At 39.2% G+C, this 27,357-nt stretch overlaps 1 protein-coding gene and 1 pseudogene across 3 annotated transcripts in view; both read left to right on the forward strand.

Moving 5' to 3' along the window:
* Positions 1-27,357, forward strand: part of C2CD3 (C2 domain containing 3 centriole elongation regulator) — a 123,074-nt gene that overhangs the window by 65,229 nt on the left and 30,488 nt on the right. For all 3 annotated transcript variants that reach the window (XM_028515806.2, XM_028515804.2, XM_036028819.1), the window contains 8 exons: positions 3,012-3,280; positions 3,801-3,890; positions 6,318-6,920; positions 8,680-9,018; positions 17,495-17,633; positions 19,839-19,903; positions 22,193-22,398; positions 23,383-23,516. In XM_028515806.2, the coding sequence (XP_028371607.1) occupies positions 3,012-3,280; positions 3,801-3,890; positions 6,318-6,920; positions 8,680-9,018; positions 17,495-17,633; positions 19,839-19,903; positions 22,193-22,398; positions 23,383-23,516 (1,845 nt within the window). The remainder of the gene's footprint in view (positions 1-3,011; positions 3,281-3,800; positions 3,891-6,317; positions 6,921-8,679; positions 9,019-17,494; positions 17,634-19,838; positions 19,904-22,192; positions 22,399-23,382; positions 23,517-27,357) is intronic.
* On the forward strand, positions 14,801-14,914 carry LOC114501158 (annotated as a pseudogene).

The raw sequence follows: 27,357 nt of genomic DNA on the forward strand, positions 1-27,357 counted from the left end.
ATTTATTTTTTAATATATTTTATTGATGATGCTATTACAGTTGTCCCATTTTCCCCCCTTCACTCCCCTCCACCCTGTACACCCTCTCCCACCCATATCCCCCCCTTTAGTCATGTCCATGTGTCATAAGTTCTTTAGCTTCTACATTTCCCATACTATTCTTACCCTCCCCCTATCTATTTTCAACCTACATTCTATGCTACTTATTCTCTGTACCTTTTCCCCCTCTCTCCTCCTCCCACTCCCCTGTTGCTAACCCTTCATGTGATCTCCATTTCTGTGGTTCTGTTCCTGTTCTAGTTGTTTGCTTAGTTTCTTTTGGTTTTGCTTTAGGTGTGGTTGTTAATAATTGTGAGTTTGCTGTCCTTTACATGTTTTTTCTTTATCTTCTTTTCTTAGATAAGTCCCTTTAGCATTTCATAAAATAAGGGCTTGGTGATGATGAACTACTTTAACTTGACCTTATCTAAGAAGCACTTTATCTGCCCTTCCATTCTAAATGAGAGCTTTGCTGGATAGAGCAATCTGGAATGTAGGTCCTTGTCTTTCATGACTTGGAATATTTCTTTCGAGCCCCTTCTTGCCTATAAGGTCTCTTTTGAGAAATCAGCTGACAGTCTGATGGGAACTCCTTTGTAGGTTACTGTCCCCTTATCTCTTGCTGCTTCGAGGATTCTCTCCATTTTTACCTTGGCTAATGTAATTATGATGTGCCTTGGTGTGTTTCTTCTTGGGTCCAACTTCTTTGGGGCTCTCTGAGCTTCCTGGATTTCTTGGAAGTCTATTTCCTTTGCCAGAATGGGGAAGTTTTCCTTTATTATTTGTTCAAATACATGCTCAATCTGTTGCTTTTCCTCTTCCCTTTCTGGTACCCCTATAATTCGGATGTTGGAACGTTTAAAGATGTCCTGGAGGTTCCTAAGCTTCTCGTTTTTTTGAATTCTTATTTCTTCATTCTTTCCTGCTTGGTTGTTTTTTTCTTCCTTCTGGTCCACTCTATTGTTTTGAGTCCCAGCTTCCTTCCCTTCACTATTGATTCTCCATGCATCTTCTTTCATTTCTTTTATGGTAACCTGCATTTTTTCATGTAATTTGCGCCCAAAATCAACCAATTCCATGAGCTTTCTGATCACCAATGTTTTGAACTGTGCATCTGATAGATTAGCTATTTCTTGGTCCCTCAAAAGGATGAGTCCTGGGGGACTGATCTGTTCTTCTGTTGGAGACATATCTCTCTCTCCCTCTCTCTCTCTTTTTTTTTTCCGGTCTGGTTGCTCTTGTTACAGTGAGGGGCGGAGCCTGAGGTGTTCACCTGGGCTGGGCACCCCAGTCGCTAGATTGTGACGTTGTATGTGGGGGTGGGGGCGGGGGTGGGAGGGAACAATGGTGGTAGCTCCGTTCTCCTGGGACCTTAGTCCCTTCTCTGGGATCCTGGGTTGCGCGCTCTGCCCTGGTCCACAGTGCGGCCTCATTGGGTCTGCCAGCCGCCGCTTGCATACCCAGGGTCCACTGCTGCAAACTTGCGCATCCCGGAAGGCTTACGCACTCCCGGTTGCCTTTTGCGCCCAGTTCTCCCCAATCTCCACGTGCCTGCTCCTCCTCTCTTCCTCTCTTACCGGTCTGGATGAACGGGTCTACTTCAACTTCTTGGCTGTCTGACTTCCATTCAGATAAATTCTCTGTCAGTTCTGGGTGTTATTCTGGCTCTAAACTGTTGTTGTTCTAATCTTGGTTGTGCACGGAGGTACAGTGCGTCCACCTATGCCTCCATCTTGACAGAAGTCTGTAATATATATTTCATAGTATGCCATTATATAGGCACACAGCAGTCTACTATTAATGGTCATTTCACACTAATTTCATTAGAAATGAAATTGCAATAGTCATTTAAATATACACACATTTGTAGTATCTTGTATCCTTATGCTATCTTCATTTTAGCAATGTTAACAATAGGAAGCTGAAACTTGGAAGAGGCTGTATAACATGTCTGAGGCCAGAATTCAAACCTAAATTATTACCCTCTATTGATATGTACCAAGTAAAGTAAGGATCTTAGAGGTAGGAACCCTTAAGTCTTCTTTGGGAATGCTTCAAAAACAGGTGACCTCTTGGGGAATTGGGGGTAAGGAGGTTTGTCTCATACTATACCCACACACAAAAGATTTGACTCTTCATGAGTGTCAGTTAAAGGTGGGTAGATTGTATCTATACATCATGGGACATCTGTGCTGAGAAAGAGAAAAGCAGCCTCTGGCATCTGGGACCTGATCTGAGACTCACAGCTAGGCTTTGGTGTTTTCCTGTTAGACACAAACAGTTACACAGAATACCAGCAACAGACCAGGCAAGCTTTGTGACCATGACCAAGTGAGACAAAAATAAGACCACTCCGTAATCTTGCCTAAGCACAAACCAAAACAAGGTCATTAAGAAAACCACAAAAATACCCAATATCCCTACACCCTGGCTAATATGAGTGACTGCTGCTGCTTTACCAGTTATAGCTTTAGCCTTATTCTAGTCTTCCCTCCTTCTAGATAAGATTCATAAAGAACAACAGTCCAGAGCAAAGCCCTACTTTTTTGAACACTCCTTCAAATCACCTAATATGAGCCCAGTGCTATAAGTCCTCTCTGAGACCTTCTAAGATGCCCCATGATTCCCACAGTGTGTGTTCTCCCTCATTGTAATGAGCAATAAACCCAACTTGTTCAACTGTAGTTGGTTCCTGGTAGTGTTTGGGCTGAAAGGCATTGACAGTACATTGAAGTGTCTGTAAAATGTCACTGTGATGGACAGATGACCATTGTCTCTTCCCACCCCCTTACACATATACTCTGGTAACCAGATTACTAAGAAAGCACGTTGTGGCACTGATGAAAGCCAAGGTAGGAGTCATAATCAGTCAGTGTTCTTGGTGGCCTCATGGAAATGCTAGAGATGTTTCCTAGGCAGTCAAGCTGATTTTTGATACTTCCTTTTTCTCCTGCTCACTCTTTTCTTTACAGGGCTTTGGCTGAGCAAGAACCCTCTCTACAGTTTAGCGCCACAGTAGGGGTCAATGCCTTTGTCACCGTTCATCTCTCCTTCCTGCCCAAGGAAGAACAGCGCCAAACCCGCCCTGTGGCCTGTACCTTCTGCCCTGAGTTCTCCCATCACACTGAGTTCTCATGTAACTTAGTAACTCAGCACTGCAGTGGAGAGGCCTGTTTCCTGGCAGAGCTGTTGGAATTTGCAGAGGTCACCTTTGCCATTTATCATGAAGATACCAAGTCAGGTGAGCACCAAATGGTTCATCATAATCAGAATTAAAAGGGCTCAGTTTTGAATGGTATAGCCTTTCTACCAAATAGATACTGAAGTGTTTAAGGATGAGTGGTCATATTCTCTACAACTTATTTATGAAGGGTATAATGAAAATAAGTAGAATATGTATTGAGTGTATATGTGTGTGAGAGAATGTAGAGAGAGATAAAGCAAATGTGTTGGGATGTTAGTGGGTGAATCTAGGTGAATTGTGTATAGAAATTCATTGTAATATTCTTGAAGCCTTTCTGTATGCCTGCATTTTTTCAAAATAAAGTGATTTAAAATTATACACACACACTTATACATATATGATTAATGATTTGATTAAAAACAATTTAGAGAGCACTTGACTAAAGCAAAATGGTCTCTAATACATCTTCCAACACTGAGACTCAGTGATTGTAAACGGAGAGTTATGTGGATTGTGAACAGAAATTCTTTGGTCAGTAGACCACCAGTTAATTTCTCTTGTTTGTTTGATTTGACAGCCAGTGATATAACCAGTATCCAGTCATTCAAAGATTATCTGCTTGGCATAGTAAAGGTTCCAACAAAAGAGCTGCTAATCAAGAGATCTGGTAACTATATTCTAGATTATCATTTTTTAATCCTATCGTTTCCCATTCATTTCCCTGTAAGAGATCATGTTGTATAACTCCCTCTCAAAGTATGCAAAAGGAAGTATGACCCTTAACACATGCTTCTGAATTCTTCCAAGGACCTCAAAAGTTTTCCCCGAAAGCACTTTAAGTCCTCTCCTAATCATTTCAAAATTTTTCTAATAAAGCAAAGAATTTCAAAACATTGTACTATTTTAATCTAGGAAAGATAATGATGATGATACTACTACTAATAAATTTGACATCCATTAGGTAAAATAATTTCTTAGATCTTGTTTGAGCCTCATGATAACCCTGCATGGCAAGAATACAGGATCTTACTCTTTTCATTTGCCAGATGAGAAAACTTAGACTCACATTGGTGATTTGCCAAAACCACACAGCCAGTGTGCATGGCAGGACTAGATCAAATCCAGATTTGCCTGTTCTTCTTTCTCAATGAAGGAGGAATTAAAGACATGAAGTGAAGATACAGCCACCAAGGCAATTTGGAAATATTGGTCCTATCCTACTTATTCCTATCTTGGTGATCTTGACCTTTCTGGTCCCCAGTTTTGTTAGCGCATGGTTTGAGACAGTTAATCCTGACAAGTCTACAAGGTAGGAATTGATTAAATAGGATATGTAAAGGACCTGACACGTAGTAAGCATTTGGTAAATGTTAGTTTTCCTTCCCTCGTCCCTTTTCCTATAACTAGGTTATGTAATCTAGTTTCCAAAATTTTATCACACATCTCCCAAATTTAATTATAAATTGAAATTTGAGTAATACTTTAATAAACAGGTACTGTGTGCCTGCCAGAGAGAATTCTGTCCAACTTGATACAGGGTTTAAATCTCACTTCTGTCATTTACTCTTTGTGATCTAGAAAAACTCACTTCATCTCTCAGATCCATAGTTTCCTCATCTGTAAAATGGAAATAACAAGATCTACTACTTTGTAAGATTATTGAACCATTCAGTGAAATTATACCATGTAAAGGATCTTGGCACAGGGCTAGGCACATAGGAGACCATATGGCCCAAAGCCTAAAATATTTACTATTTGGTCTTTTACAGAGTAAGTTTACCAACCTCTGACTTATATGACCACTGATTGTTATATAATACATTATTTATGTACCGTATACCTTTCTAAAATATGAAGAATTCTAAATTTAGAAACAAATCTAGTTCTAAGGGTTTAAGATACTATAAATGACCCTGATCAGTTTGGCTCAATTGGTTGGGCATCATCCCGCAAAGCAAAAGGTCACCAGTTCAATTCCCAGTTAGGGCACTTGCCTGGGTTGTGTGTTTGGTTGTTAGGTCCCTGGTTGGGGCACATGTAAGAGGCGACCAATCAATGTTTCTCTCCCTTTCTTTCCTCCTATCTTCCCCTCTCTCTAAAAGCAAATAAATAACATCTCTTTTAAAATGATATTATAAACCTAAAGTAGGTAGCCAGCCTGGATTCAAACAGTAGCTCTGCCACTAAATACCTATGATAATTTGGGCACTCTCTGGGCTTCCATTTTCTCTTCTATAAAATAAAGATTCTAACCCACTTTAATCCTTGTAATTTTACAGGGTTGTCAGGAGAACTGAATAAAGTAATATATACAGGGCCTAGCACAAGTAATGCCCCCTTTCTATTATAAAATCATAAGCAGATAATTCTGTAACATAACAATATCACACTCAAGCACACCATATGACATTTTAGGTGAAATGTTCAAATTGCTGTCCATCTCATGTGAGACATTCACGTACCCTACCAACCACACTTAGGCAAGCTTTACTTCTTCCAGACCTGTACAAGACAGTAGGAGAATTTCAGACACATAATAAAGTACTCAATAGAGTAGCTGTTACTGTTTTGAAATCCCGTTCCTGGTCCTTGGTGTGTGTTCACTAAGTGGCAGTTCCCTTGGTGGAGGACCAGGGACTAGACCCCAACTCTCTGATTTCCCGTCCCTTGCTTTTTTCATTGTACTCACAGCATCCTAATAACATTTTACATCTTTCTTAGCACTTGTCTTTGAAAGCTTTTTCAAAATCATTATCTCATTTAATGATCATAACAACTTTGTCTAGTAAGCAAGATCAGCACTAATTTTCCCATTTGTCAGATAAGGAAAACAAGGCTAAAAGAAATTAATGGCTTACCCAGACTGGACCACTATTTTTGGGCTGAGCCAAGGAGAGAATTCAGATCTTCTACCTCCTAGCCTTTGTTCCTTACCTGATCTCACTGCCTTTCAGTAGTCACGTGAAACTACAATGCACTGTTGGGTATATGTTTTCTGTTCTGTCTTGGATTAGGGTGATGGTGGCTCTGGGGTAGAGAATGGGTAAGTCTTTTTACTTTTAAGACAATAATTGAAAATGTTTTCTCCTATAAGGGATCACAGGATGGTATCCTATTATTTTACCAGAAGATGGGGCCATGCCTCATGGCTTGGAGCTCATGCAGAAGATTGTGGGTGGTCTGGAGCTTTCAATTTCCTTCACCCATCCTGGAGACCGAGAACGGGTGTTGGAAGCTGCTGAACTATTGGGCTGGAGCTTTGAGAATAACCTGAAGGACGTTGTTAAGATGGATGAAGAGGAGCCAGCCACTGTCACCATCTCTACACCAAGGCTCTGGCTGCCCATCCATTGTGTGCTGCTTGCTGGCCAGAAGCACATTCATAAGAACACATATTGCTACCTCCGCTACAAGCTATATGATCAGGAAGGCTTTTGGACTCCTCTCAAGAAGCCTAGGGAATCTGCAAATGAAAAGCAGATTATGGTTACTTTTAAGGCATCCAAAAGAGCAGAAGTCACTAGGGGCCCATCACTGCTTTGGTACTTTAGGGAGGAGAGATTAGAGATCCAAGTATGGCGGGCTTATGGCAATGACAGTGTGGAGAGGCCCCACCATACAGACAGTTGGATTGGCTCTGCCTATGTGGACCTGGCCAGACTTGGAGAGAGGACAGCGAGGACACTAACTGTCAGTGGTAAGTTAAGAACCAGCCTCAGCTCTTGTGGTTTAAGCACTTGTTAGGTGACAAGTACTATGTGAGACACCCCTCTCAGACGTTATTTTATCTAATCCTCCCAGCAGTCCTGTGAGATAGGTATCAGACCCATTTTATAGTCATGGCGATGGAGATTCAGAGAGGGTGGGTAACTGCCCAAGATCATAGGCTAGGAAGTATTCTTTCCATTATTGTATGCTGAAAGATTAATAGTATTGTAATTTAGTAATGCTTCTCATAACTAAAGAAATTTCAAAAAGAAGTAGATTTGCTGGCTGCTTTAAAAAGAGCATTACCTACTGACATGCACCTTTGTGTAATCACCACACCCCTAAGAACTGTCTCTAACCATCCCACCATCTAATGGGAGAACAGAATAGTGAATAAACAAGTACAGTGAAGCCAGGGAATGACAACAAAGGTTTCCTCAGTGGTGCTATGGGAGCACAGGGATGCAGCATCTCTTTAGTTCAAGGACAACATCTCAGGGAAGGAGACCTGTGTTTCAGAGGATTTAGTAATAAGCCAAGAAAAGCAGGAAGAAGGGCATTTTAAAACAGAACAGTGTACATGAAGGCACAGTGACATAGGCAGTTTGATACATTTTAGGCACTGTAAGTCATTTGGTACTGCTGGTATAAATGATGGGAGATGAAGCTAGAGAAGTGGACAAGAGTACTATATTGAAGGCCTCCTCTACTCAGAAGAGTTTGGACTTTTTCCTGAGAGCTGTGGAAAACTATAATGGGTTCTGAATAGAAAAGTGACATACCTTTGCATTCTAGAAAAATAAATCTAGCAACTATAGTGCAGAATGGAGATGGCCAGACTAGGTTTTTTACAAATATGATATTTATCCATCTTAACATTCTGTAAGGTTGTTATTTCCCTACCTAAAAATAGAAAAAAAAATAGAAAAGTTTCCATCTTATGCTATTTGTGAATCAGTTAACTATATTTTCCTGAATTGAAATAAGTCTAACGAAGCAAACTTCAAGATTCTGAAGGAACTATTAGTACCTTTTGCCTTATAAATAAAATCTCTTTTATCCAGCAAACAAGTAAAGCTCAGATCCCTGAATTAAACCTGCCACTTGCTGAAAAAGTCATCTTTGCAGGTTACTTAACCTCTCTGTGACTCTAGCACACAAAAAACACTCAACCAATATTAATTTCTTACTTTCTTGACTCCTCTGCCACCACCTTCTACTTTCCTTCCAAATGATCTCCATTTCTACTTCCAGAGCACATCCGATTGGTGAAACAGGCTAAATTGAATATCAAGGCAGCTTCCTGGTGAGAAGGCCTAAAAACAAGAGTCAGTGGGACATGTGGAAGAGAAGACATGCCACTCCTAATTTCATAAAAATCTTGGACTTTTAAGCAGCCTCAGAAGTCATCCAAGCCTAGTTGCCCCGCAGCACATGAATCCCTTCCACAACAGCTCTGCTGGCAGTCACTTGGCTTTGGCTTCAAATCTAAGCCTTTTACTTTCCATTTTTGGAGATAGTGTGTGAGTTTGAGGAGTAGGGTGTAACAATTTTCACAGTATATATTAACTTCACAGTTTATTTTGTGGGGTTTATTTTGTTGTATTTTTTACAAATTGGTATGTTGGGGCCTGTAGGCCTACCAAAGGAAAAAGTACCACAGCATCCTCAGTGAGCATCTCCTCCAAGGTTAAAGAGTGTTTTTGGTTCCTGCTTGCTTACACTTATTTTCCTTGATTCTCTTGCAGGTGTATATCCTCTGTTTGGACGAAATGCTTCCAACCTCTCAGGAGCTGCCTTGCGAGTTCACGTGGTTCTTTCATCTCTTTCCCCACACCCGGGGCCCACCCATGAGCTGGACTCCATGGACTGCAGCAGCCACAGTGAGTCCGAGCAACCCCCCAGAAGGAATGATGAGATTCAGCTCTCTCTACCACATGGCCACCAGAAGTCTCCCACCTGCAACCAGGTGCCCTGCAACAGCACCACACCTGAAGTCTGCCCAGCCCAGGAGGGTCCTGCTGAGTTGGATGGAACTTTTACAGTCAGTATCCTGGTAGAAAGAGCAATGCACTTGAGCTTGAAAGGTATGCTGTGCTCACTCATCCAGAAACATACACTGCCCCCTCAGGCTGTGGTCCTGTCCTCATGATCTTTCAGATCATGGTGGAATCTTGAAGACCTGGTCACCCTCTTGATCAGTAATTGTATTTCTCAAGCCTAAAGATTTAAGCAATATGAAAGTCGTTCTAAACATAAGTGGACCTTGTCAGTTATTGTCAGTCAATTTTGCGTCTCATAAATTTCCTAGTTTAGAACTGAGTATCAGCTTAGATAATTCTCTTTTCCTTAGTTACCATCAAATTCTAAAATCCATGAAATCGTTCTCTCTCTTAAAGTTCTCTTCGATCTCCTTCTTTTCCATTGCTACCAACTCAGACCTAGGGCCAAGAGTTTTTAACACTAAATCCACAAAACCCTCAAGGAATCCAAGGATAAAAATTAGGGTTGGTGAACTTAGACAGGAAAATAATTACATCTTACTTTTATTAACCTCTAATTCAGCAATTTTCAGCTGGTGTGTCATGTCCCACTGGTGTGCCACAAGAGCCACACTGGTGTGCCGCAAGAATTTTTAAACATGCGACACTGACCGCTTTTCCCTCAGATTGTCAAATTAAAAAATGACAGCAGCCAACACAATACCAGTCCAGTGTGAAAGAAGCAAAATTATACCTATTTTTTCCCTCAGATTGGCAAAAAATATATTTTCTGGTGTGTCACAAAATTTCAGTAATTAGTTTACGTGTGTTATGAAATGCAAAAGGTTGTAAATCACTGCTCTAACTAAAATTTAATGTTTCCTCTAATTGTGAATATAGGCAATAGACCCTGGTAATCTTAACAGTGTCTGTGATGTTGTCAACAATCAAAATCAGAGATAATTTCATGTCTCATTGTAGTTATTACAGATATTCCAGAATATCATTTATAGCTGTTTTTACCAGTGTTTATTAAAACTACAGGTTAGATCTTGTTATGCATTAATAAAGCACATATATTACCTATCACAAAGTTTTTCTAATGTTTTGATAACTATGCCAACATGATTTGATTTTTTATGTAATCTTATGTGTATTATGCATTTTAAAGAAAAAAATCACTATTAAGAGGCCCATAGACCTCACCAGACAGCTAAAGGAGTCCATGACACACTGAACCCTTCCCCTATTTCTATTCAGCCTTGTAATTGCTCCTAAAATTTTCCCTTTACCATCACCCTTCTCTTTTGCCTGCTCAATTCCAGTTCCTCTCCTAAGACTCTGCTGAAACACCACCATTTACCAGAGAGTTTCCCTGTCATAAAAGTCCCCCGTAGTACTGAAATTGTCTGTATGGCTTTTGTCTCCACTAGATATGAGCTGTTTAAACTTAACTTACTCGTTCATTCATCACTCAGCAACAAAATGTTGTAGTATTTGTTATGTGCAAATACTGTCCATGGTGCTGGAGATAAAAGCAATGAACAAAACACAAAAATTGTGCCCTTGTGAAGCTTACATTCTAGTAGGGACATAATTGAGCTCCATCTTGCCAGCCAATAAATTGTGTCTGTTTGACCTTGACCAACTTACTGTTTCTCTCTGTATCTTGAATTTCTCATCTGTAAATAGCTGGGGCTAACAGGTTTGAGATGTGTGATGGCTATGAGAGTCAGAAACCATAGCCTTTTGAGTCCAGAAGTTTCACTAGGTACATCTTTTGGTTTGGCTCCTTATCATCTCTGTATTGGCCCCTCTTAGTTTCTGCTATGTTGGAACAGAAAGAAAACTCATAGTAACTATTGTTTATCTTTCATTTCTATTTCAACTCATACACACCATCAACAGACATCACTCCTAGGATTATAAACTTCTGTAATGATGCCTCAATATAATGAATGACCCTTCTCACAATCTGTGTATCAGAGACCTTGAAACATTTTATCTCAGGACAAAGCCTTCTTTGAGTACAGTCTTGCTTTGCAGTATTAGAGATGCTGAGATGCCTTATGAGTAACAAAATTGGGAAACAATTTTTGCTTTTTTTATTGCCCTATCAAAACAGCCTACTTTTGACAAGTTGATATATAAAAATGAATTTTTTAAACGAGAATAATAAAAAAAGAATAATCAATAGATAAATGAGTTTAAAGAAAGCACATAAAAGCTTTTATTTTTTACAACTATTATTTTGGGGAGTTTTTTTGTTATTGCACTGAAAGTAAAACAATATATAAAAATATGGTTTAGGTCCCATTTTCAGGGGAGTCCCCATATTACAAAAAGCAATATATACTTGGAACTTTTAAACTAGACAGTGAGTTTCATTTTTAAGATGTGACTTAGCAAGGTAATTTGACAATAATTTATTGAGCACTTGTGCCAACTTCTGTTCTCACTTTTGTACATTCATTATCTCACTTCATCCTTATCTCAAGTGGGGTGATGATATGAATAGATTACAGTACATGACCATTTTATAAATGAGGGAACTGAAGCTCAAAAAGGTGATGTAAGTTGCATAGTAAAAATAAGCTCTGAAAAGCCAGAACTTGAATCCAGTTATATCTGGATATGAAGCCCATGCTCTTTCCTTTAGAACATCCTGCCTCTTGGGTATGAGATACAGCTGTTTGCCAGTTAGTCCTGTCCATAATGCTTACCAGTCAGTTGAGCCCAGGATGGGCAAGTATCACACGTCCAGTCCTGTGCTTACATTGCAAGAATGGTAGTTAAATTCAGCAAGCAGTAAATCTGTGTGGGGCCAGTGCCAGGTACAGAGAGTGCAGAGCAAATGATACATAGTTTCTGTCTTCCAAGAGCTGATAACCTGGTTAAGGACAATAGCAACTACACAGTTAAAGAATGGTATATGAAGCAGAATGCTCTGAGGGGCAAAGGCTAATATAATTTATGGTGTTTACAGATTTTAGAAATAGAGAAATTAGATATGACTAAGAAATCAGGAGAACTTTTAAGATTGAATAAGATTTCAGAAAGGTGTGAATGAAATTCCAAGTGAATATTTCAACCTGAACAAAGGTATTGAAGTAGGAAATTGTATGTTCTGGGCTTGCTGAGGGGGGCATGGAAAATCTGATAGTAATTGATTCTCTTTGGCTGGAACTCAAAGTCATTGGAAAGGACCTATAGGATCTCATGAAGAGATAAGAAAATTGCCAAGCAGTAGTAAAGGCTCAACTAAGAATAATTGACATGATTTTAGATGGCCACAATGGCATGATGTTGACTTTTTTCCTGGTAGCGCATGGCTTCCTTTCCCTTCTACTGTAACAAACAATAAGTGATTCCCTGGGCTTTAGCTCATGCACCTTTGTAGGCCTGGACCCTTTCTTTCTTCCCAGCTATAAAACTCAACCCACTCCAGTGGCATTCCTGCTCCTCTCCTCACTCACAAACCCTCTTTTTTTGACTCTGTAGGCAGACTCCTACCTCAGGGTCTTTGGATCAATGTCCCTCTGCATGGAGTGTTTTTCCCTTCTGGTACGTCTTTACTGAAATCACTTTGTCTCAGCGAGCCCTTCCTAGGCCACCCATCTAAAATTGCAGCCCCTCCCCAACATTTTCTATCCCTCTTTCTTGTTTATTATCTGTATTCTTCAACAGTGTTGGTTTATTTTCTGTCTTTCCTGAAAGAGCATAAGTCCTGCAGAGACAGGGATAGAGACAGGAATTCTTTTTATTTGTTTTGTTTTATTTTCTGCTGAATCCCAATACCCAGAACTGTAGTTGATGCATAATAAGTGGTAAATATTTGCCTAATGGATGAAGTGGATGAGTCTGAGGCCTTGCACAAATGCCTTCTCCCTAATACCTTCTCTGATTTCCTGTGTTGCCTCTCCTGCAGGAAAGTTGCTTATGGAGAATTTAACAGGATAAATCATAAGGATTTTGTTATTAAATTTGCACTGTGTCCAATACAAAGAATATGATCGTGGCCTCTTAGAAAGTTTCTGGCACCTTTTCTCCATTCTCACTGCCCACCTTTCTTGTTCAGGCTTTAGAAACTTTTTGCCAATGCTCGTTCTCTCTCATACTACTAAGCCTTTGACTATGCTGTTTCCTCTACCTAAAATGCCTTTTCCTGTCTTACTCAGCAAATATGCTGCTCACCCTTCAAGAGCTGACTAAAGTGACTGCAATGCTTTGAAGGCCTACTGACCACCCCTATTAGCAGAAAACCTCCCTCTGTGTTGTCCACAGGTCCCCATACCACCACCCCCACACAGTTTCCCTCCTTCATGTCGTCTCTTACTCCCTACTGAAAATGCCGATGTGTCTCTCCACTAGGCTGTCTGTTCCTTGGGGACAGGGCCTGGGTATTGTTTATTTCTGTATCCCAGCACCGTGATCTTTATGATGTAGCTAAGCAAATGTAATGTCCTCTTATTTGTTAATATGATACTTAACACCTCTCACATTTTGGGCATGAGTTACAAAATGTCACTTGTTATTTGGCCTCTTTCTGTTTAGCCAGGTCAGAGTAAGTATCAGAGTGGACATCTGACTTTCAGAGGTTCCTACCCTTGCAGTGATAGCCCCTGCGGTCCTTCCCCCCACAAACATCTATGTATCAGTCAGGCATTGTGCTGACCACTGAGAGTACAGATTCTCCATCAACTCTCTGAAATGTGCCTTCCAAATTATAATGTAATAGAAAGAGTTCTGGAAAGAGAATCAGAAGACAGGGTTCTGGCCTTAGCTGGGCAATTAACCTGCTTTGGGCAAACCCATTTCCCTTTTCCTCAACCATTCAGAGTACAGCAGAACCTAGAAGTCATGTGTCTCAGAATTGCAATTGGTCCTCTCTGCTGATCTCTCTCAGAACTTTCCTGAGCAGATGTTGCTGTCCTCTGCTGGTGCACACAACAAGCAGACAAGGTAGCTTCTGTCCTCCAACCCCAGCAACCATCTATAGACAAAGGGCAGTGAGGCATCTTCAGACCTTTCATAAGGACCTTGGGCCTGATCTGTATTCAAGGAGCTCTTGGTCTAGTAAAGGAAACACAGACACAAACACAGTCACACAAATTATTATGGTGGGAACCTCCACAGTATTCTATAATAGATTAGAGAAGCATAGTATTCTAAGCAGATTATCTCTTCCCTAAACATGAAAATTTATGACACTTTATTGGAAGAAGTCTACTGAGGAAAGGGCAAGGTAGGGGTGGTATGAAAGCTGTGTCAGGAAGAGCTCAGTTATAGGAAACAACTTACTCCAGACATTTTAAACAGAAAAGAGTTTAATATAGAACATTAAGGTACTTCAAGTCATTGGGAGAGCTAGAGGAGCGGGCTTTAAGGCTAAGCTTAACCACTAGATCTTTTAAGTTTAGAATAGTATGCCAGAACTCATCATCACTATTACCATAGGGCCTCTGGGATACCCGGGGACCAGACCCTGGTGCAGAAAATTCATTGTCACCCTTGCTAGTAGAAAAAGCAGGAGGAAAAGATGTTTTCTGCTTTTCATCTGCCTTTCAAATCTGTTATAATGACACCTAATTGTAAGAAGACAATTTTTATCCATATTTAGCTGCAAAAGAGTCTAAGAAATACGGTTTTACCCTTTCAGTCTTTACAGGAATGGAATACAGTGCAGTAAAAGTAGGTGGGATTGGGTCCTGAGCATGTCAGTCTGCATAAATACTGCTCAGTTTCACTAAAAATAAAACTTTTAAGAAGATAGCTCATTTAGTGCCATTCTGTACATTATATATTTGTAATGATGGACTCTATATTATTGATTTCCATTAACTATTCTTTGCTTACTACCATTTTATTAGAATCTTCTTTCCTGCTCTTTCAAAAATATGCTTGTATTCTATTAATTAAGCTTTGGGACATTGAAACACAGGCTAATGGATATGATTAGATAGAAACATTACTTTATTCATTTACTTCCCAGCCTACAAAAATGAAAAAATAAAAATAAAAGAATATGCTTGTAAACTGTCTTTGCCATGTTGTAAACCAGTGGGGGTTTTTTGTTTTATTTAGTTGCCCATAAAGTTCTTCTGTCTTCAGAGACTTTCTGATTATAAAGCTTTTTGCCCCCAGAGTAAGCCTTTCTCCAGGTTCTGCTTTTTCAGCAACCCTTATACATGCCTCAGCTCCCTCCTGCCTCACAGACACTACCAGATCCCACTTCTTTTTTTTTTTTTTATTCACTTATTTTATCTTTGCTGGAGGACATGCTCTCTGATTTTAGAGAGGGGTAAGGGAGGGAGGAAGAGAGAGTGAGAAACATTAACGTATGAGAGAGACATCGATTGGTTGCCTTTCTTACATGCCCCAACTGGGATCACACCTGCAACTTAGGCATGTGCCCCATCCAAGTCTTGAACCCTTGACCTTTCAGTTTGCAGAATGATGCCCAACGAACTGAGCCACACAGGTCAGGGCCAGGTTTTACTTCTAAGGCTAGCATTCTTCTTCCTTCTGTCAGTTCTTTATCTCAAGGCTCTTCTTCTCCTTAGCACTCATTTTCTTTATTAATTAACCTCTGTAAGACAGTCTAAAAAGTAATGCCATCTGGTCTGGTTGAGTGCTCTAAGGCACTAGAAGTCACGAGATCAAATACCATGATGTGTCAATTTTTTACCAAGAGTTGGGGGAGAAATTATTTTTCATTTAAACTAATAGGTCTGTATTATGGAAGATAATATAAAATCCTTGTGAATGTTTAGATGGAATACAAACCTGCTAATAGATGCCATGCTTATTGTTGCTCTTTAAAGGTATCAGAAACCCCAACACTTAGAGTTTAGTGTCTATTTTTCTCTAGATTACTGTTACTTTGGTGGAAATTTTTGAAAAGAATGGATCTACTCTAACAGAAATCCTTTTGGTTGAGGAAAAAACATCAAAGCGAAGGTGCAGGTACCTCTCTTTCCCTAAAAGAAAGGTGAAGTCGGAGAAATAAATCTAACTGGGGATACAAAGTTCAGTCATTCTGCCTATGAGTTAAGAGAGGCTTCTGAGAGTAGATGGTGCTAGAGCCTATCTTTTAATGGCTCCTTATTAAATGTTAAACTGCTCACGGAGGAGAGTAAAATCAGCAGTTCCAAACTTGGCTTGTTCTTCAGATTGCGTTGTGTCCATAGGATATCCCGAGGTCTTCAGACAGAAGAGTGGTACTGACAGGAGCAGCCAGACAGAGAAGGAGCAGGGTGGTGCCTCAAAGATTAACTTCACCTACAAGTTGAAGTGAGAATATGGATTTGGAGAAACCTTGAGCTAGACAGGTAGAAAGACGACAAACTAGTTAGAATCTACATGTAGAATCGGTTCCTCTGGATCACATAAATAATATTTGACACACTTATTTTCTTATTCCTTTCTCTTTCCTGAATCTGTACTCCAGAGATTCACAGCATTTTAGAGCTAAAAGGGGTCAGAAGTAGTACATTGAGTTTATATTATATGGAGGCTGTATTATTTAGTACTGTCAAGAAGAACTTTGCACTGCAATAGTCGTGCTCTGCATCTTTCCTGTGCATTATGGTAGCCACCTGCCACCCGTGGCTATTGAGCACTTAAAGTATGGCTAGTGTGACTAAGGAATTGAATTTTCAGTCTTAATTCAATTTTCATTAAAGTTAAATAGCCACATGTGGCTACTGGTTATTTGTCGGACAACTCAGTTTAACTATCTAGTATCACCAGCCATCTTCAGTTTGCATTGTTTTGAGAGAGAATTGTTTTAATGACAAGTCTCCCACAGTGGAAACCTGACCTTATAAAAATTAACACCAGCACAGTACTCAGTGTTTTACATTTGTTTATTCTATAGGAGAGGCAATATAGTTTATGGCTGGAAGCTTGAACTGTAGAGCCAGAATACTTGAGTTCTACCATATAATACATGTGTGACCACTTAAAAAATGTTCAATCTCTCTGTACCCCAGTTTTTCATCTATAATGATAATAATAATAATATCTACCTCATTGGGTTGTTGTAAAGATTAAAGGAACTAATACATATACAGGTATTAGAACAGTATCTGGCACATAGTAAGTGATATACTGTAAGTGTTACCTACTATTATTATTTATTTTCAGCATCTTAGGAGGTGTAAGTATCATATGCCCCATTTGAGGAAGCTATGGCCTAGATAGGCCTTGCTTAAGGTCACACAGAATATATATGGCAGAGCTAATAATTGATCATCTGACTCTTAAGCCTGGGGCTTTTTGCAGTTGTATCTTTTGCCTCTCAATCCAGTATTTTCCATTATCTATAAAATACAAAGAGATGGGAGAAGTCATTTATTGTCCGGGAATATTTATGAACTAAGCCTTGATAGGGCAGTTTTAGTAACAGTGAGGACACTGGAAGCATGTCAAATACAGGAAATAGTAGTTGAGCAAAGACCCAAAGGTACGAGAGGGCTGGACCGGTCCTGCTTGTACCTATAGAAAGGGAAACTCCCATCACATTCTCCCATCACATTCAAAAGGGAAACTCCCATCACTGCACTCTGCTCTCTTCCAGGGAGCCCGCTGACAGAACGGAAAGTATCTGTACCCAGCTGTTGTGTATCCTTTGCCACAGCTGAGGAGCCATCTCCTGTCTATACCCCCGTGGTTGAAAACACAGATTCTCCCATCTGGAATTTTCAGCAGCAATCAAGGTTTGTATTTTATGATGTTCCATTAGCCTTCTAGAATTGGCTTTTTGTTCCAGGAGATAAACTCAGAGTGGAGAATGTAATAGACACAATAATATTGAGCAGACCTGGGAAATGCTTTTCTTATCAAGCAGTTTTTTAATACTAGTGCTTTTAGATTCTTAGCTAGCAAAAGGTGAAGGGATTAAGAAATACAAATTGGTAGTTGCAAAATAGTCACAGGGATGTAAAGTACAGCACAGGGAATAGAGTCAGTTATATTATAATAACTATAAATGGTGCCTGGTGGGTACTTGAAATATGAGAGGTATCACTTTGTAAAGTATATAATTTTCTAACCACTAGGCTGTACACCTGAAACTAATACAAAATAATATTGAATGTAAACTGTAATTGGAAAATAAATTTTTTTAAAAAATGGGAGAATTTACAGCTAGCAGTGGTTTAAAAGTTTTATTGTGGTGTTTTTAAGCTCTGCTCAGTACAGTTCAAAAATTATTTAGTAGGACTGTAATTATCTTTAATTCCCAGTGCTTAGATCAAAACAGGGCATTTAAGATGGCTAAGATAAATTTAAAAATTATATAGAGTGGCATATGCTGCCCCTCAGCTCCATATTCTTAGAGGATAAGAGCTAGAAGTTCAGGGAGGGCTTCTTAAATAAAACACCTCAGCTAAGTATGGAAGAATGTATGTGTCATCTAGGTGAAGAGGGCAGAGAGAACTAATCTTAGAAAAGGTGGTGGTTTGTACATCCTTGGAAAAGATCTCCAGTGCAGTTGGAAGAGGCTGGGCTTTGGAACTGGAGACACTTGGCCTCTAATCCCATCTCTGTCATTTACTAACTGTGTGAACAAGTTACGTAACATCTCTGAACCTCAGATTGCTCGTCTGCAAAATGGGATAAATTGCAGGGTAGTCATGAGGTTCAAATTAGATGACATTTAGGAAAATTACCTCATAGTACACAGTAGCTGTGCACTAAATCTCTTGTGGAAGACTCGAAAGATCTGAGGTTGAGTCCTGTCAATCATGTTACAGTTGTAGAGACTGTGGCCCAAGGAGGTTACATAATCTGTAGGTAGTAGAGGCAAGATTAGAAGAAAAATAATGATACTGTTTATCATTCTTATATCACAAAATTATTTCATTTGATCCTCCTAGCAACCTTATAGGTAGATAATATTATCCCATTTAACAGATAAGAAAAACAGAGCTCAGAGAAAACCAGGCTCAGGGTCACTCAGGTGACAGTGGTAAAACTGGAATTCAAAGGTAAGTGTTCTGACCCAGCTAGAATTCCAAACTGACATGGCGTTTGTCTCACTTTAGCATGGTGCCTCTCATTGGACTCGAAGTACACTCTCCTCAATTCTCTAGTGGTATCTGGGGAAGGAAATTAAATCTCTTGATTTGCCTTGGTTCTCCATCTTGCTTACCTGGAACAGTGGTACTTGGTTTGGAACTTTGCAAATCTTTGTAATTTAAAACTGTGTAATTTGTGTCATATAAAATATACTAAAGGTAGTGAGTAAATTCCACATCAACTTCTTTCTCTGATATTAAAGTTGGGCACTTTCTTATTTTGGTGCCTTACCTCTGCACAGAATGGCTTTGGAGTCAGGCAAAGTAGTGTTCAAATACCAGCTCTGCCACTTACTTTTATGTCAGCTTGAGCAAATCACTTCACTTTTCTGAAGTGATGCCATGGTTACGTTTCATTCCCATGAAATGCCATGGGTTTTTGTGCAGATTACATGTATATATAACACTTGACACTATGCCTGGCCCAAACAAGGCACTCAGTAAATGCCCACCCCCCATCTTTTTCCCCTCTCACCATTCTCCCATTCCCATGGCACAAGACATATTCTTACCTGCTCCCATAAAACTGTTCATTACATGTGGAGGGGCTCCCTCTCCACATTCCCTCCCTTGTGTTGAGAAACAGAGCTTGAGTGTGGCAGATATTGTTGAGGGGGAAGCTATCAGGGGATCCTGTTTTCAAGTCTTGGCAAGTTACTTCACCTCTCTAAGCTTCCATCTCCTCCTTTTAACTGTGAAAATATATCCTAGAAGATGACCATGAAGGTAAAATGGAAGTGTTAGGAAAGTACATTGCAAACTACAAGACATTCTTCAAATCTAAGCTTCATCCCACAGAAACATCCTACACAGTTAATTTATGGTGGTTATTTTTCTTCATAGGCTATCAAAAGAGCTTCTTTTGGACCCACAGCAAACTCTGGTCTTCAAAGTTTGGCATAAAGGAGGTATGAACTCTGTTTTATGAACCCTGGATATAAAAATGAGCTCACACACAATTGACAGTTTGCTAATTGTTTTCTTTTTTTAACTAAGTGAAACAATGGCCCTGATGGTGCTGAGTACTCACATGTGTGTTAGAGGGTATCCCACAGAATGCCACTGGAATTTAAATCTTTAGAAAGCATATAGTTTGTTTGACTACATTCTTTTTTTTAAGATTTTATTTATTTATTTTTAGAGAGGGAAGGGAGGGAGGGAGGGAGAGAGAGAGAGAGAGAGAGAAACATCAATGTGCGGTTGCTGGGGGCCATGGCCTGCAACCCAGGCATGTGGCCTGACTGGGAATCGAACCTGTGACACTTTGGTTCACAGCCCACGCTCAATCCACTGAGCTACGCCAGCTAGAGCCCTGTTTGTCTACATTCTTAGCACAGAAATCCAAGTATGTTTGAGTCTTTCCAGTTGTATCTCAACTATCATAATGCACATCATGCCATACCCAAGTGATTTCTACCCCATTTGCATGATGTTATGCCTTCTGTTAACTCTGGCTTATTAGCCAAGACCCTAGCATTTTCAGGCAGTACACAAGACTAGAGTCTGACAGCTGATCCTTCCTCCATTTGAAAACTCTCCTAGGACAGAGGTACTGACATTATGGTCCTTGAACCTAGTTTTACTCAGCCACCATTTATTAAGAGGCATTAATACAACAGTGTGAAGAACACAAACTCTGAAGCCACACTCTTTAAATTTAAATACCAGTTCTGCCCCTTCCAAAGAAGTATGGCCTTGGGTGAATGACGTGACTTTTGTTGATTCAGGTTCCTTTTCTATAAAATAGGGATGATAATAGTACCTACCTCACAGGGTTTGGGGAGGATGAAATGGATGCCTGATGCTTAGTAAACACTGTCTCAGTCTTTGTTTTTATTAGTGAATGGCAGTATGCTAAGAACTTTACAGACACCTCTAATCCTGCAAGGTAAAAATTAGTTCAGTTTTATAGATGCAAAGCTGAAGCCCAAGGAAGTTCAGTGGCTTGTCTAAGGTTATATACCTATGAATTGATGGAGTTAGGATTTGAACCCAGGTTTGACTGGCTCTATAGCCTTCACCATTTGTACTTCACATTGGTAACATTGGGTGACTCAGAAAAATAAGGTGGTGAGGGCATCCAGCTATCTGACAACTCCTATACATAGGAACTCATGTAAATCTGGTTGCTTTAAGGTTCTTGCTAGGGCGTGATTCCAGACCCCAGTTGTTTTGAGTCATCTGCAGCATCACCATTTTTGTTTGCTAGTAATAGGTTTTTAGGGCTAACCCCAAAGGCTAACAAAAGACCTGAGAGTAGTCAGAGTATAAGTGAAATCAACTGACCCTGTCTCTCCTCCTGTGCTCCTGTTCAGAAGTGACACAGTAGGTCTGGTTTTTATGATTCTTCCCATGCTGCTTCCTGGGATTTAATTATGTCCCCACCCCACCCCAACCTCATAAAAGCAGCAGGAGCTGATTATAAATAGATTTTCTCTGAATGAACACTAGGAACCCCTGCTTTATTTAGTTAGGCTCCACACACCTGTCTTCTTTTTTTTTGAAAGCTCAGTTTATTTATTTTTTAAATATTCTATTGATTGTGCCATTATAGTTGTCCCAATTTTTCCCTCTTTTCCCCCCACCCAGCAACCCTCCCCTCACCTCTGTTCATGTCTGTGGGTCATACATATATTCTTCGGCTACTCCATTTCCTATACTGTACATTCCCATGGCTATTCTGTAACTACCTGTTTGTACCTCTTAATCCACTCACCTCTTCACCCATTGCCCCAAACCCCCTCCATCTGGCAACCATCCAGAGGCTTTCTATATCCATGATTCTGTCTCTTCTTGTTTGTCTTTTAGATTCAATTGCTGATAGGTATGTGTTTATTGCCATTTTCAAATGCTTTCTTTAAAGACTCACTGCTTTGAGGGAAATCAATGAGACATGATGACCTATGGAAAAGAATAAGTATTTCATATGTTTAAGGGTGTTTTCCAGTTGTCTATATCAAGAGGACAAATCTTGACCCTGCCAGCTTTTCCCTGCCATACAAACAGTGAATTCATTCATAATGGTGAAAGCAGGCTGTGGTGGTTAGTCTCTCTCATCCTCATTATCTCTGTCTTTTGTTAATTTTGGAATCACTAAACTTCCCAGTCCCCATAAATCAGTTTCTCTGTATGCAGCATCTAATCTCAGTGGCAGGACATACCCAGACGCACTACCCAGCTCTTCTCTTTCCCCGCAGATGAGGAGAGGGTAATTGGCTTTGCCTCGGTGGACCTCTCCCCACTTCTCTCTGGTTTCCAGTATATCTGCGGCTGGTACAATATCACAGACTTCAGTGGAGAGTGCCAGGGGCAGGTAAAAGTTGCTATCTCCCCTTTGGAGAGTTTGATGCGCTTCAAAGAAGAAAAGCAAGCAAGACGTGGGGGAGAGACCCCAGGATCACGGGTATGTATCCTGATTCACATCACTGACCAGCAAAGTCTCTCTGAGCAAAACCCCCAAGAAGATTCTTTACATGTGTTTGGTGCTTTCCAGCTTACAGAGCACATTATATATTTGTGTTTTGTAATGACCTTTTAGAGGTGATAAAAATGGTCTGGAATTACATAGTGATGATGAATGTACAACTCTGAATATATTAAAAACCACTGAATTGAACACTTTCAAAGGATTAACTTTATAATACATGGATTACATCTCGGTTTTTAAATAAAATAAGATTAATTGTAGTGTGAACTCTGAAATCATATTGGTTGAACTTTTTTAAAACTCTTACATTAAAATCATCAGTCTATCATTAAAAAAATAAAAACAAAAGACTAGAAAGAGAGGAATTGATGATAGTAAGCATAGACAACTCTCTCAGGGAGTTTAACTGTAAAGGTAAGGAGAATTTTCCAAATTGTGCCAGGTAAGGGAGCTCCATCAAGGCACAGATTGTGGTTTATTCATCTCTCAACCATGCATGTCTGGCCCAGGATCTGGCAGAGGGGGCATCAGCAAATAATGAATTCATGCATGAGAAAATGACAGACTGAAACAGTCCCTGTATAGTGAGGTCTCTTCTTCACATCAACCCTGGTAGTCATCGATAAGAAGTACCACAACCAGATTATCCTCACATGTAAATGTAAGGTGACGTCTAGTCAGAAGTTCACAAACTAGCTGGATCATAAATGTAGATAAAGCAACTAAAAAGCAATCAATAATATAGTCTATAAAATGGGCATAAGAGTACCTACCTCATAAGATTATTGTGAAGTTTAAATGAGAAAATACATATAAATTGCTTAGTACAGGGCTCAACACAGAAAATACTCAATAAATTATATTTATACACATATAATAAATTTTACAAATGTATTTATATTACTTAGTTCCAAAAGGATTTGTTGTGATAAGTACCATTTTTTTTCTTTGCTTCTACAGATCCCAATGTATAGTTCTTTTTCCTTCCCTGTCTCTGATGTCTATACTGCATTCCCCAGCTGTGTTTCAAGACAGACTCCAGAAAAACTTGTTCACACCTCATCAGAAGAGCTTGGTTTCTCCATTCCTGGGAGGTGAGGGATTTCTTGATGATGGGAAGAAATGGAGTCAAAGAGCAGAAGTTCAACAGGCTTGTCATTTCTCTCTTTCCTTTATTAGAGGAAGAAACTGGTGACAGGGAAAGAGCTTTGTTGACCTTCTGTACAACACCTGGGAACTCCAAGACCCTATGAAAATAAAAGTTTTTATAATATAGGAACTAGAACTTTACTGCTATCAAAAGGATAGCTTCAGCCCTGATCAGTGTGGCTCAGTTGGTTGGGCATCATCCCACAAAGCAAAAAGTCATGGGTTCAATTCCCAGTCAGGGCACGTGCCTGGGTTGCACGTTCAGTCCCCAGTATGAAAGGCAACTAATCAATGTTTCTCTCTTTTTCTCCCTCCCTCCCCCTCTCTCTAAAAATAAATAAATAAAATCTTTTTTTGTTTAAAGGATAGCTTCAGGCAAGGTACACATTTCTCTTTTCCTCAAAGGCCTTTAACCTTCACTCATAAAAGCAGTCCTCAGCTATATGAGAAAGATACCATGATCTTTCACCTTCCAAACTGATGTGCCTGATTATTTTATAAAAAGCAACTGGCTATCCCTTTCAGCCAAGCCAACCATAGCTATGCATATGGCTATCAGGCTGAAACATATTCCATCCTGTTAAAGGGCAGAGTCTAAGAATAAGACTGCCTTCCTTCCACCCCATTCCCTTCCAGACCCTAGTGCCATTTAGCATCCTTCTGCTTCCACCAATCTTTCCCACGTCTTTCTACCTCAGAGAAAATGCAAGGGATCTTCCCCTACAGCAGATACTCCAACAGTAGCAGTTACTTAGTAGACCCTTTATTCCAAAAAATATACTCTCTGATATTGCTTAGTCACTCAAAGGCCCATTTCAGTACTATGTAATTTTCTACCTGCTCACTGCATGAGGGAAGCCTTGGTGTTCTGCATAAAGGAAGCCCGTGTGTCTGTCAAATCCTAGATCTCAGGTTTAGATAATTTCTCTGATTTTTTTTTTAATTTTTATTGCATGTACTGGGATGACTAAGTTACTAAGGACAGGAAGAAACTTTTAGGGGTGATGGATATTTTTATTATCGTGATGTGATAATGGATTCCTTAAATGTACACATATATCAAAACTAATTGAATTCTATATTTTAAATATGTGAATTTTATTTGTACTAGCTATAACTGAGTAAAGCAGTGGTTCTCAAATACTTCCAGGTTAGAACTCCTGTATACCCTTCAAAATTATTGATGACCTCAAAGAGGTTTGTTTATATAGGTTATATCTATCAATTTTTTACCATATTAGAAATTTAAACTGAAAAACTTTTAAAATGTAACATACAAAGTCAATTGTGTCTATACATCAGTAGCAAATAATCCAAAATGAAATTGAAAAAACAATTTCATTTACAATAGCATCAAAAAGGATAAAATACTTAATAAATTTAACAAAAAAGTACAAAATGTATTCCCTGAAAACTACAAAACATTGTTAAAACAAATTAAAGTGGTCTAAATAAATGGAAAGGCATCCCATATTCATGGATTGGAAGGCTAATATTGTAAAGATGGCAGTAATCCCCAAACTGACCCACAGATTGAACACAATTCCTCTCTGTCACAATTCCTGCCGGTTTCCTATGCAAATGGGCAAGTTAGTCCTAAAATTCAGAGGGAAATTCAAGGAATACAGTAAGCAAAATAGTCTTGAAAAAGAACAAAGTTCCTGATTTCAAAACTAAACTACAAAACTATAGTAAACAACACAGTGTGTTACTGGCATAAGGATAGAAATATAGACCAATGGCATCAAATTGACAGTCCAGAAATAAACACATGTGCCATGGATACCAAGATTTCAAAGATGCCAAGATGGTTTAATGAGGAAACAATAGGATTTTCAACAAATGGTGTTGGAGCAACTGGATAGCTACATGCAAAAGATTATAGTTGGACCTCTTCCTCACACTACATGCAAAAATTAACTCCAAATGGATCATCTATCTAATTGTAAGAACTAAATCTATAAAACTCTTAGAAGAAAACATAAGAATAAATCTTGATGACCTTGTATTAGGCAATGATTCCTTAGATATGACAACAAAAGCAGAAGCGACAAAAGAAAAAAATAAATCATCAAAATTTTAAAATTTAGAGCTATAAATGATATTATCAAGAAAATGAGAAGACAGCCCACAGAATGCAAGAAAATACTGGCAAGTCAAGCCCTGGCCAGCATAGATTGGTTGGTTGAGTGTCATCCTGTAGGCAAAGGGTCGCCAGTTTGATTCCCAGTCAGGGCATGTGCCTTGGTTGCAGGCCCAGTCCTTGGTTGGGGTGCGTGCAAGAGGCAGGTGATTGATGTTTCTCTCACACATTGGTGTTGCTCTCCCTCTCTTTCTTCCTCCCTTCTCTCTCTAAAAATAAATATTTTTTAAATAAAAAGAAAATACTAACAAATCACAGATTTGATAAGGAGTTTATATCCAGAATACAGGGGTGGGCAAGAGTAGATTTACAGTTGTTGAGTACACAAAACACAGAATTAATAAAGCTGTTGTAATGATCATAACCCGAATGTCTTTGTCCTTACAACTATAAACCTACTTTGCCCACCCCTATATATAAAGAATTTTTACAACTCTAAAAGCAAATAATAACAATTAAAAATGGGCACATTATCTGAACAGCCATCTCTCCAAAGAAGATATACAACAAAAATGGCCAATAAGCACCTGAAAAGATGCTTGACATCATTAGCCATGAGGGTAATGTAAATGAAAACCATAATGAGATACCACTTCACACCCAAAAGACAAATATCACAAGGGTCGGGGAGGATGTGGAGAAATTGGAACCCTCATATATGGCTGGTGGGATTTTAAAATGATGCAGCTGCTTTGGAAAACAGTGGCAATTCCGTAAAGGCTTACCATGAAGTATTGTACGATTCAGTAACTCCACTCCTAGGTAAATGTACCCAAGAGAAGTGAAGATATGTTCACATAAAAATGTGTTCATGAGTGTTTGGAGCAGCATTGTTTCTAATAACTAAAAAATAGAAACACAAATATTTATGAACCAATGATTATATTAACAAAATGTGATCAACCGTGAGAAGGAATGAAATACTGATACATGCTACCACATGGATGAAACTTGAGAACATGTTAAACAAGAAGGCAGTCACAAAAGACCATGTACTATGAGTCCACTTCTATGAAATATCCAAATTAGTCAAATCTATGGAGACAGAAAGCAGATTAGCAGTTGCCTAGGGCTGGGAGGTTTGGCTGGTGGTTGGGATGAGAGGAGTAAATGTGGAGTGCTTGCTGATAGGCATGAGGTTTCTTTTGGGAGTGAGAAAATGTTCCAAAATTGATTGTGATGATGGTTGTACAGCTCTGAATATACTAAAAACCACTGAATTGTACACTTTAACTAGGTGAATTGTATATGTGAATTATATCTCAGTGAACCTGTTATTTAAAAAGAAGGTTATTGCTGGGGTCAAGTTCTTAAATAACCTGCTAAGGAATTTGAAATTTATTCTATAGCCAAAAAAAGAGAAGCCAAAACTAATCATAATGATGATGATTAACAGGTCAGTACATGTTGAATGCTTAGAACTTTGCTTGGCATGTAATAAGCACTCCATAAATGTTGTTCTTGTTTCAGATCCAGTTTTTAAAAAACCACTTAGGCTTTAATATGGAAAATTTATTCAATGTAAATGGGTAATACTGAAGGTGAGATTATTTAGGAGATTGTTATAATCCAAGCCAGCATTGATGAAGCCAGAACTGTAGTAGTGGGATGAATCTGCAATACCAAAGTGATTTGTTTATTGT

The sequence above is a fragment of the Phyllostomus discolor genome, chromosome 6, assembly GCF_004126475.2.
Source record: "Phyllostomus discolor isolate MPI-MPIP mPhyDis1 chromosome 6, mPhyDis1.pri.v3, whole genome shotgun sequence".
Classification (NCBI taxonomy): Eukaryota; Metazoa; Chordata; class Mammalia; order Chiroptera; family Phyllostomidae; genus Phyllostomus; species Phyllostomus discolor.